Genomic DNA, 11,527 nt, shown 5'->3' with positions numbered 1-11,527 from the left:
CCGCAATGGCAACCAGAGTTGTGGCAGCGGCGGGGAAAGCTACCTCAAATTGGGTGTTACGATGGTTTATGCTTTGATATCATCTTGGAATCGACCTCAAACTCGATGACCAAGTCCTTTCCCATAAACTGAGCTTTTTTCCTATCCTAACCTTCCGAGCCCAAATTGATCAAACCCATCGAAATTGAACTATAGGCACAAACCGATAAAGTCTCATTTTTCTGTCGTCCCACTTCGTCATGCTCTTTTTTGATGAAACATCTTGATCATCAAACATCTACGTACATTTATAACCCCGCAAAAAACACACATCTACATTTAAGTTGGCGCTTTTTTTGGTCTCGCCCCTCGCTAAAAAGGTAAAAACACAACATAATCCACCCTCCCAAACACACCAAGCGGAAAAAGGCACTTTTCACTTTTCATCAATTAGAAGCAGCTCCGAAAAGGAAAAGAAAAAGAAACGACGAGCTCTCCTCCCCCCCACCCCGGCCCTGCTCCCCGCCACATTACGCGCCGTCGACGGCCGCTCGCCGCAGCCCCTCCCTCCGCCGGCTCCCCCGACCTCGGCCGTTCGTCCCCTCCCGCCGGCGGGGGTGAGGAGCGAGCCTCCCTCGCCGCCCTGTCCTGCGCTGCACAGGGAACAAGGCGAGAGCGATCGGCGTCGGGATGCTGAGGCGGCGGCTGACCTCCCTTCTTCTCCGATCCCCGTGCTCCTCCTCCGTCGCTTCCTCCTACCACCACCAGCAGCACCGCCTCCTCCTCCCCACCCACGCCGAGGTATCCCCGCTGTTCCCCTTTATCTCCCTTCCGCGCATTTCGTCGAACGCCTCGCGCGCGCGCGCAACGTGGGCCGGATCGAATCTGGCGTGCTCGCCTTTCTCGCCCCGTTGGTGTCAATGCGTTCCTGCCGTTCGTAGATGCTCACCTGCCTGACTGTTTTCTTCCTCGCAGAAGCCGCCGGCCCTGAATCTGCTCAGGCTCTTCACATCCCTGGCTGTACGTTTGCTCCGAAACCCCGCATTTGTATCTGTGACAACTATGCAGACTGCATGTGAATAATCGGTGGTGTACCCTCTGTTCATTCTGTAGGGAACCGATGGTGACAGGCCGTTCATTGCTTTCGTCTTAGGTAAATTTTCCCTGCTTTCACTCCCAAAATGTAGCAGGATTGTTGTCTTCTTTCTTCGAAACGGAGGCAAAAGCTTTGCAGGGTTGGTTTTACATCCGCAAATTCCATGCATATACTGCGTAGAGTAAATTGAGGATCCTTTTTCCTCAATGATAATCATTGCTGTTTCAAGTTGGATTGTGTTGTGGCGCTCAAATTTCAATTGTTCACACGGCTAATCAAGATCCTGCATATAGGGGGGCCTGGGAGTGGGAAAGGAACGCAATGTAGTAGGATCGCTTCGGATTTTGGATTTTCTCATGTGAGTGCTGGTGATCTTCTGCGGAATGAAATATCTTCTGGCACCGATCAAGGGTAATGCTTCTTTCCATTCAATCCTCTGATATCCTTATAATGACGCACAAGCACATGCATGGTTCCTTGAATTGATTTCTCAGTTTCATGGATTTTCCCAGGGAGTGGATCCTAGAGATAATAAGGGAAGGGAGGATTGTTCCATCAGAGATAACTGTTGAACTGGTCAGAAAAGCAATTGAATCAAGCACTGCTAAAAGAGTTCTTATTGATGGTTTCCCAAGGTGCGAGGAAAACAGAATTGCCTTTGAAAAAATAGTAAGTTCTCTGTTTGGCTTGCATTACTGGTCCAGAACTTTCTATTAATTGAAGTGGTATGTGATTAGATGGATAAGTCCATGATGTTCATCAGTTTCTGTTCAATTTTTGGTAAGGCTAATAACAGGTGAATCTTGAAGTTTTGTAGCGCTCTTGGCTGTAACCATTTGTGTATACACTTGTCTTTACTTTTTTTTTTACGTCAATATGCTGGCCCAAAACTGCCAGTGTACAGTATGCAATCAGCAGTTTCTTATGCATGTATTTTTTCAGTAGCAAATCAGTAACTATGTCCTGCTTTAGAGTGATGCACTTTTAGGTTTTATGCAGTAGTCCACAGTTAATGTTTGCCCCCACTATGGTGGATGTATGGTTGCATGTCAACAACTACCACAAGCATTTATATCAAAGAAAATGGGTGTACTGTGGTCGGGCTATAAGAAGACACTGGCATACCAACTAAGATATGTTTCATTGTTATCCACTCAATAATTGCTAGTCAGATAAATGTAGATTGCATGGTCCTGTTCTGATATGTTGACGAATAAATTTCAGACTGGAACTGAACCAGACCTTGTGCTTTTCTTTGACTGTCCTGAGGATGAGATGGTTAAACGTCTCCTAAGTCGTAACCAGGTTGGCCTTTGTACTATCTCTGGAGTAAATTGTGCTAGATATATACACTATATGAGTACTGTACATTTCACAATTCCTATTTGAAACTTGCTCCATATGTGTTTTCCTAAGATTTTATTTAGCTGCCATTGGCTCTGACAATTATCTTCTTATTACTCCCTCTCTTAACTAACGTGAAATATAGCATTCCTAAAGGATAGTCCTTGTGGATTGCCACAAATGATTTTCTTCTTCATACGTCATTTAAATTGAAGAGAAGAAACACTAATCTCATTAGTGTAGTTTGTGCATATCAAAATGGGAGGTTGATTAATGCTCTAGTGGAGTTTCCTTTAAATAATATACTACACCTGATCCATAAATGTTGCAGTTTTGAACTGCGACGCTTATTTTTTATCGGAGGGAGTATCACATTAGATTGATCTCTCTATTTGCTTCTGATTTTTTGATTATCTCATGTGTGCACCTTAGGGACGAGTTGATGATAACATTGAGACAATCAAGAAGCGTCTAAAAGTGTTCGAGAGTTTGAATCTTCCTGTTGTTGAGTACTACTCTTCAAGGGGAAAGGCACACAAGGTAATTAATCTATTTATTTTACGCAGAGCGTCCTGGACAGGAACACTTCTTGTACCTTTCTTTTATGAACCGTACCTTTACTTTTTGACATGCATTTTTCTATTTCCTTCACACGGGAACAGAGCTCTACCTTTGGTTCTAGAAGTTGATCCAAAAGGCTTCTTAATGTGCAGCATTTAAACTTTACCTGGCTTATTCTTTTTTTTTACAAATGCCAATATATATTTCAGAAACGTCAAACATATGGGTTACCAATGTATAAATAGCAGGATAGTATTTCTGGGGAGTCATAGTACAGAGAGATAGAGCCAGGATGTGATTCCCTTGTGTTCTGAATTCATTTAACCCTAAGACCATTTTTCTATGGTGTGGAAAAGGGAGTGAGATCAGATATCTGCCTACTGATTTGATATTAGGTGAGTGTCTGTACTACGCTCATTTCGGAGCATTGCTAATCTTTTCAGAAGGGGTACAAATCAGGGATATATAATTGAAACATATTCTGTATATCAATCCTATTGAGGATCTATACTCTATAGGATGTCTTATTTATTTTTTAGACTTGACCTTTAGGATGTCTAAGACTACTTGTTGAACTCCATGCAGATAAATGCAACGGGAACTGAAGATGAGATCTTTGAAGCAGTCCGTAAGTTGTTTTCCTCCTTAAGGTAATTCCTGATGTTTGAGAAACGAAATTCCTCTTATGTACTATGACTATATCTGCTCTCCTGAAGGAGTTGCACATTCTTGCATCACCTGATTTCTTGCATTTCATTCTCTAGTAACAAATCAGTTCTGAAAGCTTTTCAGTCCTCGCATACTTAGCATATCCTAGCCCTTTGAACTAAATGCCCAAGTTGCAGTACCCACTCCATGCTCATTAACAAGTGATGGTGAGTTCTTTTATACTAAGCCTGCTATTGCAGCTAGGGCAGGCCATCGCTATAAGCAAAAGGGTATATTGCTTGTAGGTAGCAAGAAATTGAATTTCTGAATGTTCGCCATTTGTGTTCACTGTGCACAATAAAGAAAGACAAACTGAGAAGCAAATTGAGCAGAATAGCATCTGTCTTGTTGATTGATGGATAAGGAAGAAGAGGTCCAGGATGTTGCTTACTTTATCATCTTGCTGTCTCGCCGAACCCTTGCCTGTAGCTAGTTTCTCGACACGTTGGACTAAGCAATGCTAGCAACTTGCAGTACCCCAGCATCTTCTAATAAAGATGCACTACTTGTACAAAAGGGAGTTGCAATCATTTGACCATTTCATCCTGTTTGCAGGCTATGAGGAGGCTGTCGTCTTCCACGGGAGCCAGGGGGAATTAGAATTACGCCTGGCGGAAATTCTCTTTTCAATTTTTACTTCTACATCTCTTAGCATAAGAATTGTACATATTCTGATACACGGTCCATGCCTGTGAAAACAGAGGGGGCCCCTCCTGAAACGCCCAGCCTGCTAAGATAAACCCTAACCCTCACGCTCTCGTCGCGCTCCATGGTATCGCGCACGACACGCTGGTATGGAAGCAAAACTGCTACGACGATATATTTTTTTCTTCTGCCAACACACTAGTGTACAATATACGTCTGCCCTATTTACTTTTACCAGGATAATATAATTGTTGCATGTGTGCCGTGCTTGTGCTGTGACGATTTGCTGGGTATATATATCTATTCAGAGATGAGATGGGAACTGCAGGCGTCCGATAAACTAGTGATTTGACTGGAGGAAAAGGCAGTGTACGTTTGGATTTAGTTAATGTGAAGTGCCGGCGTGTTTTTGTCAGTTCTTGACCGGCCGTTTAGCTGATGATATCTTCATCTTCAAAAGAAAGTGTGGAGCGCCGGCACTTGCACACTAAGTCTCATCTGAAAACTCCCCATCTCCAAAAGATTGTCCATGGGAGGAGAAAGCTTTGTGACTATATTTTTCGACGGAAAATTTGTTAGTACTGTTGACGTGTGCTATTCATTTTTCTTTGCCCGCGGCATCGCCTTGCAAACCATGGAGCGTCGACACCTGGCACCCGCTAGAGAACCAGCGCATCATCGTCGCGTTGGCAGGTGGACTTCTCCGAGGGCCTCTTCGGATCCTAGGAATGGAACACATGAATTCGATTGGGAATATATGCAAAGGCAAGACGGATGATTGGGAACGGAACAAGTGAATTTGATGTCAATACACGAAGGCAACATAGATAATTGTGAAACGCGAGAAGATCATAACTTTTTTTTTGGTGGGCACATTATCTGGGCATCTGAAAACTATCTCGATCGCACGCACATAATCCGGGGAATGAAGAGGTTGAGGTGAACCTGAATTTGCTTTGGAATTTAGGCGTAGAGAAAAAGACGATTTGTCACGAGCAACGTCGGCATCGGCTGGACCAGGGTACCATGAGTCCATGACGTGAGGTCATGTGAAGACTTTTGGGGAGCAAAACTCCAACAGGGCCTGCATCGGAGCATGTCATAGCCAGCTAAAATTTTCTCATCTATATCTTTCCATCCCAGCAAAGAGGGAAGTTGAAGTGCTTGTCTCTAAAAAAAGATCACGTTTTGCACATCCACACAATCAAGAAAACATAAATGTGCCCTGGCAACAAAAAAATAACACATAAATGTGACTGTTATTTTCTACCATGATATATAATTATAAAACCTAGCAGAATGTATATTTTAGACAAATCTATATATACTGATATTCACTCGTCTAATGGAGACTTTTAAAAGGGAAAAATTGGTTCGAACTTGACCAAAACTATGTCTGGAACTTCATGTCTGTGTGAATTGGAGGGCGCAATCATTTGCAAAAATAATAATAAAATGGAGGGAGCACTGTTCAGACACGAATGTCATGTGTATTTCGCAAGAAAAAAACAAGGATGTCATGTGTGGCATTCATCCGATCTAGGGAGCTCCTAACCCCGTGTTAGCCTGCAAGATTAACCAGCTAGCTGCTACTCCTAAAAATTAATCCACTAATAAATAGAGGGGATATATATGGACATAATTGTTTTTTTGCTCTACCTTGCAAATTCACTAGTGATGTTTGTATTGTTCTTCCTTGAAAATACCTATTACTCCATCCGTTCCTAAATATAAGTCTTTTTAGAGATTTCATTAAGTGACTACATACATAGTAAAATGAATGAATGTGCATTCCAAAGTATGTCTATATACATCCGTATGTAGTCTTCTAATGAAACCTCTTCAAAGACTTATATTTAAGAACGGAGGAAGTACAACATAGATAGACGTGAGCGAACATATACAAACCTGACACGACGCCTACTAAAGACCCCGAAACCGCGGATCTTCAGGACTTGATGTCCAGACACCCGCACTCTGCTGATCCTACGAACCCATCCCCAAATTGCCCCCACTTCCCCAAAAGAAAACAATACAACGTTATGTTTCATGAAATCCAAGGTTTATCATTCTTATAACAAAGATGAAAGGTTTCATAGTGGGAGCCCTCTGCAATTAACTTAACTAATAATCCTGCACACAAAAAAGCTGCTAATAATAAATTAAGAAGCCACGTCTTGTCAGACGAAGATTGTAAAAATGGAGGAAAGGAAAGGAAAGGCCCATTTTGGAGCCTACTTAGGGTGGTCACCTCGTGTTAGCCTGCATGATTAACCAGCTAGCTGCCACTGACGGTGAAATTAAGCTAGCCAGGATTATGACCCCCCGGCCCTATGAACCTGTGATTAGCTGGGTGTATTTGTCCTATGCCCCCAAACAACAGACGAAGGTGATTCACTAGGAAGGATGGACGTACGTACAGTACGACAGGGGCGCAGCTAGCTAGCTAGCTGCACGCGGGAGCAAAATTCCAAAATTCCAGGACCAAGAATCTCAGCCCTGCGTATGTCCTTGTGCCAATAATCAACCAAGCAATGTTGGAACACTGCTCTTGCTGGCCCCACCGCTAAGTCATGTTTATCGATGTAGGATGGATGGATGAATCTTTCACGGGGATAAGGTTGTGTACCTTTGTGTCTTATATTGTACTCCCTCCGTAAACTAATATAAAAATATTTAAATTACTGAAATACTATATACGATAAATATACTCACTTGTGTGTTGAACAAATTGAGTGGAAAATATTGACCAGTCCCACAGGAAGAAATTTTTTGTACCTAGCAACCATTGTTAAAATGTCGGCAGAAATGATCTACCTACATTATTTTTTAAATATCCCTTGTGAAAATTAATAATGGTTTGCTATATGTAGTTCGGCGATTCTTCAAATCGGCATATCCGGCTCTTCTATCTTTCACCCATTCTCATCTCTGTCGCTCATATCGTGTGCACACAAATCTCCTTCCAACTCGCATACTCCTCCGTTTGGAGATCATGATGATTTATAATAAGAACTCACGAAAATAGACTATCATATCACCCAAAATTTAATTCAGTGTGCATTCTAATTGCCGATGATGCTCCAAACCAAATGTCACAAATCCTACCTTCAAAATTTGCCCGTCTCCTCCTTCACAGCACCAAAACGAACAAATGGAAACAAAAAGGATCCAAAATTTGAGTGGGCCTTTTTTTTAAATATTAACCGACGGACCTTCCCTACGAAGGGAATGGCAAGCAGACGTTTTTTAAGGCATATTTAGGTCACAGGTGATGGGAAATTCTGCCATTTTGGCCGCTATTTTTATTCTTTTCAAAAACTATCATGTGTATTTGAAGAAATTATCATGCATTTTTGAACAAATCGTCAGCAAGAACGTTCGCAAATGCCACCCCTCTAGAGAACGAATCGTTCACCAGTTAGCAATGTCCTTTCTTTTGCCAAATCGAACATCTTTTAGAATTTTAAAAAAAAAGGAAAAACTTTGTCATAATATTTAGTTATTACTTCCTTCATTCTTAAATATAAGTTTTTGAAGAAGTTTCAGTAGAAGATTACATACGAATGCATATAGACATATTTAAAATGTAGATGCACTCATTTTGCTCTGTATTCAGTCTCTAAAAAATCACTAAAAAGACTTATATTTAGAAACAGAGGGAGTACTTTGTCAAATAAATATCCACATTAAAGACGACGTAGATATGTAAACTGATAAATGGGCAGTATTTAAATTCGCAAATATACTGAGTAAATGCAATGATCACTCACTGAGGATGCTCCAAATGTCGGCCTCTCCTCGTTGGCAATGTCGCCGTCTCTTTCTCCCCAATCTCGCAACAGAGAAGACTAAGAGAAGCCACCAAGATCCCATCTATAAATACCACCACCGCCGGTAATCTTCCACCTCGCCTTCGTCTCCGCCGATTTGTCTCCACCCACCCACCTCACTCCTCTCCGCCGGCCGGTCCATTCAGAGGCACGAAATGGCCGTGACGGAGCTGCCGGAGGCCGGGTCATCCCCGCAGGAGCAGGCGACGGAGGCGACGGCGCCGCCCAGGCCCGGCCTGCGGTACAACTCGCCGCTGGTCCAGGTGTCGCTGATCGGGCTGGTGTGCTTCTGCTGCCCGGGCATGTTCAACGCGCTGTCCGGGCTGGGCGGCGGCGGGCAGTTCGACCACACCACGGCCGACAACGCCAACACGGCGCTCTACGCCTGCTTCGCCGTCTTCGGCGTCCTCGGCGGCGCCGCCCACAACCTGCTCGGCCCGCGCCTCACGCTCCTCCTCGGCACCCTCACCTACCCGCTCTACGCCGCCTCCTTCCTCTACTACAACCACCGAAAGTCACAGGTTTTCCCCATCACGGCCGGCGCGCTCCTCGGCGCCGGCGCGGGCCTGCTCTGGGCGGCGCAGGGCGCCATCATGACCTCCTACCCGCCGCCCAACCGCCGGGGCAGCTACATCTCGCTCTTCTGGTGCCTCTTCAACCTCGGCGGCGTGCTCGGCGGCCTCCTCCCCTTCTCCTTCAACTACACCCGCACGGACGCGGGCAGCGTGAACGACGCCACCTACGCGGCCTTCATCGCCTTCATGCTCCTCGGCGCCGCGCTCACCTTCCTCGTCCTGCCGCCCGCCAGGATCGTGCGCGACGACGGCACGCGCGCCACCAGGGTGACCTACTCCTCGGTGTCCACGGAGGGGTGGGAGATCCTCAAGCTGTTTGCCAACTGGAGGATGCTGCTCATCCTGCCGGCGGCATGGGCCAGCAACTTCTTCTACACCTACCAGTTCAACAACGTCAATGGCCTCCTCTTCACCCTCAGGACCAAGGGCCTCAACAACGTCTTCTACTGGGGCGCGCAGATGCTCGGCTCCGCCGGCATCGGATACTTCCTCGACTTCGGCTTCGCCAGCCGCAGGAAGAGGGGCCTCATGGGCGTCGCCGCCGTCGCCGTCCTCGGCACCGCCATCTGGGCCGGCGGCCTGGCAAACCAATTGAGGTACCTCGACGGCACCTTCCCAGACCAGATCGACTTCAAGGAGGGACGCCGCTACGCCGGACCCTTCCTGCTCTACTTCAGCTACGGCCTGCTCGACGCCATGTTCCAGAGCCTCATCTACTGGATCATCGGCGCGCTCGCAAACGATACCCAGATACTAAGCAGGTACATACATACTCTCCATTTATATACTACTCACTCGATGGTAGTATACATGTGTGTGATGAACTCAGTTCCTCGCTGACTTAATTTGGATTGGCAACAATTTTTTTATAATGACCAATTCATATTAGTACCAAAATGCTGAATGTTCACCTTGTTTCAGATATAATCCATAATAGTATGTTGAATTGGTTACAAAAATAAATTCGGGGAGATTTAATAGGATTCCTTGTTTAGAACGAACAGTCAAACATGTATCTGTTCTTCTGATGGTTCTCACTCTGTTTGTCTAGTTCTCTTCGACTACAATTATTTTGGTATGAGGGAATAGATAAGATACTCCTTAAACTTTGTTGAGTCCACTGAATTCACACGGCTAGGTTAGGTTCAATGTCAAAATAAATGAAACATGGCATCTGAATCATCATCAGTCTGGAAAGGGGGTGATTTTTCATGTAAAGTACACTTAACTGCAGTGTCATGACCTTGGGGGGGGGGGACCACAGGATGATTGCATCAAGATATGTTGCACATGCTTTGACTTCTCAATACATGCTGCCCCCTTGCAAAATCTAACTAAAAGGGAAACATCATTTCAGTCTCACTCTTTCCCCCTTTGGAAATTCAATTTAGGTGTCAGAGTCTTGTTTGCTGTCTGAAACCTAGTGTTATCCAGCTTCAGGAATTCTTGCCCAATTTAATCTGCGCTGCTATTAGAAGCCCCCGAATGAATGACGGGTTCCGCGGTTAGCCATCCTTAGACGAAAGTGGTGTTTCAGGTTTGGTGCTTACACCAATAAATTTGATTGATACCTGATAGGTTGTCATGGATAAGGATTCTTATCCGGCTACCTTTTCCTTCTCTTTTATACGTATTAGAATAAATTCACAACGTTGCTCTCCGTAGTCTGGTCCTAGAAAACAAGCTGGAATGGTCCTTAATTAGTGTCATAGTCTGTGTGAACTGTGAAGAGGGCTTGGTGTGTAGTGTAAGTAATACTTTCTGAACAGTCTGATGCATCATTCTCCACATGCTGTATCCTCCTGCATTTGTTAATTCTTTCAAGTACAAGGTGGGCACACTCATGCATAATGCATTTTGGTGTTGGCGTTGGTCAATAAAACCGCTCGACTGAACGAAATTATATGCAATCAGTGTTGGTCAATCAAGTAGCTGCCTGAATAAAATTTTCAACTCTTGTTGCAGATATGTTGGTTTCTACAAGGGGGTGCAGAGCGCTGGAGCGGCGGTGGCATGGCAGGTGGACACCCACAAGACGTCCCTGCTGTCGCAGCTGATCGTCAACTGGGGGCTGACCACCGTCAGCTACCCGCTGCTGGCCGTCCTGGTGCTCCTGGCCGTGAAAGACGAGGACTACTCCGTGTCCAACGTCGACGACGCCGGCAAGGAGAAAGACACCAAGATGGCCGCGCCGTCAAGCTTCCACTGAGGAGAGCTCGCTAGTGTTTTCTCAGTCCTTCATCAGCGTGTTCGTCTGCAGCGATCGTCTTGCGAGTGCAGTGGTGCAGGCGCGAGTGCTCTAGCTGCTCGATCGCCGCGCAATCTTCGCGTCCTGTCAGATTGTTAATCCGGTGTGTGATCTTCGTGTTGTGTCCAACTGTTACTCCAGTGTGTGTATGTGTGTGTGTAGTTCATGGCGGCGGTGGTGGTGTTCATTGGTAACATCATGTGATAATTTTTTCTCTGTTTTCATTGCCTTCGGTCCACTTAAATTAGCTTCAGTAAATGGTGACAGTACAGAGAATACAGTTTCGTTGCTTGCTCAAGCCGCTATGTCAGTCCGGAAATGTCAACCAGTTATGCACTTGCGCGCTTCTCTTCGAATGTGCGATCTTCGGCTGGTATATGAGCTAACGGAAAACGGAATTGTGAACCGCAGGTAGATAGTTGTGCGTTTTCTGAATTTTCAGGCAGTCTGGACTGGAGTAGGATCTCCTATGACATATCTGGCTGCAATTTGATACTCACTTTGCCTTTGCTTTAGCTTTCATTCGTGTAGAGCGATG

General features: G+C 45.1%; 2 protein-coding genes across 4 annotated transcripts; both read left to right on the top strand.

The window, feature by feature from the left end:
• The first annotated feature begins 461 nt into the window (after nucleotides 1–461).
• On the top strand, nucleotides 462–4,587 carry LOC123424407 (UMP-CMP kinase 2-like). Of its 3 annotated transcripts, XM_045108016.1 has the most exons (9): nucleotides 462–780; nucleotides 955–999; nucleotides 1,093–1,132; nucleotides 1,369–1,486; nucleotides 1,588–1,744; nucleotides 2,300–2,380; nucleotides 2,852–2,959; nucleotides 3,566–3,630; nucleotides 4,244–4,587. In XM_045108016.1, exons 1-9 carry the CDS (start codon nucleotides 670–672, stop codon nucleotides 4,248–4,250), a joined length of 732 nt encoding a protein of 243 aa, XP_044963951.1. In that variant the 5' UTR covers nucleotides 462–669; the 3' UTR covers nucleotides 4,251–4,587. The 3 variants fall into 3 exon arrangements, with proteins under 3 accessions (XP_044963951.1, XP_044963953.1, XP_044963954.1); XM_045108018.1 differs by lacking the exon at nucleotides 4,244–4,587 and having other exon boundaries at nucleotides 3,566–3,634; XM_045108019.1 differs by lacking the exons at nucleotides 2,852–2,959; nucleotides 3,566–3,630; nucleotides 4,244–4,587 and adding an exon at nucleotides 2,064–2,208 and having other exon boundaries at nucleotides 2,300–2,381.
• Nucleotides 4,588–8,146: 3,559 nt separating this feature from the next.
• LOC123429141 (UNC93-like protein 1) lies at nucleotides 8,147–11,287 on the top strand. Its single transcript, XM_045113203.1, has 2 exons — nucleotides 8,147–9,502; nucleotides 10,707–11,287. Exons 1-2 carry the CDS (start codon nucleotides 8,322–8,324, stop codon nucleotides 10,948–10,950), a joined length of 1,425 nt encoding a protein of 474 aa, XP_044969138.1. The 5' UTR covers nucleotides 8,147–8,321; the 3' UTR covers nucleotides 10,951–11,287.
• Nucleotides 11,288–11,527: the final 240 nt, after the last annotated feature.

This window comes from Hordeum vulgare, chromosome 2H (assembly GCF_904849725.1).
Source record: "Hordeum vulgare subsp. vulgare chromosome 2H, MorexV3_pseudomolecules_assembly, whole genome shotgun sequence".
Lineage (NCBI taxonomy): Eukaryota > Viridiplantae > Streptophyta > Magnoliopsida > Poales > Poaceae > Hordeum > Hordeum vulgare.
This window is presented reverse-complemented; position numbering and strand designations above follow the sequence as displayed.

Excerpts from the sequence above, each read along its gene's own strand:
- LOC123424407 (XM_045108016.1), top strand. The coding sequence starts at position 670 with ATGCTGAGGCGGCGGCTGACCTCCCTTCTTCTCCGATCCCCGTGCTCC. Across the intron at positions 1,487-1,587 it reads TCTTCTGGCACCGATCAAGG|GGAGTGGATCCTAGAGATAA; the intron begins GTAATGCTTCTT and ends GGATTTTCCCAG. Across the intron at positions 2,381-2,851 it reads GTCTCCTAAGTCGTAACCAG|GGACGAGTTGATGATAACAT; the intron begins GTTGGCCTTTGT and ends TGTGCACCTTAG.
- LOC123429141 (XM_045113203.1), top strand. The coding sequence starts at position 8,322 with ATGGCCGTGACGGAGCTGCCGGAGGCCGGGTCATCCCCGCAGGAGCAG. Across the intron at positions 9,503-10,706 it reads GATACCCAGATACTAAGCAG|ATATGTTGGTTTCTACAAGG; the intron begins GTACATACATAC and ends CTCTTGTTGCAG.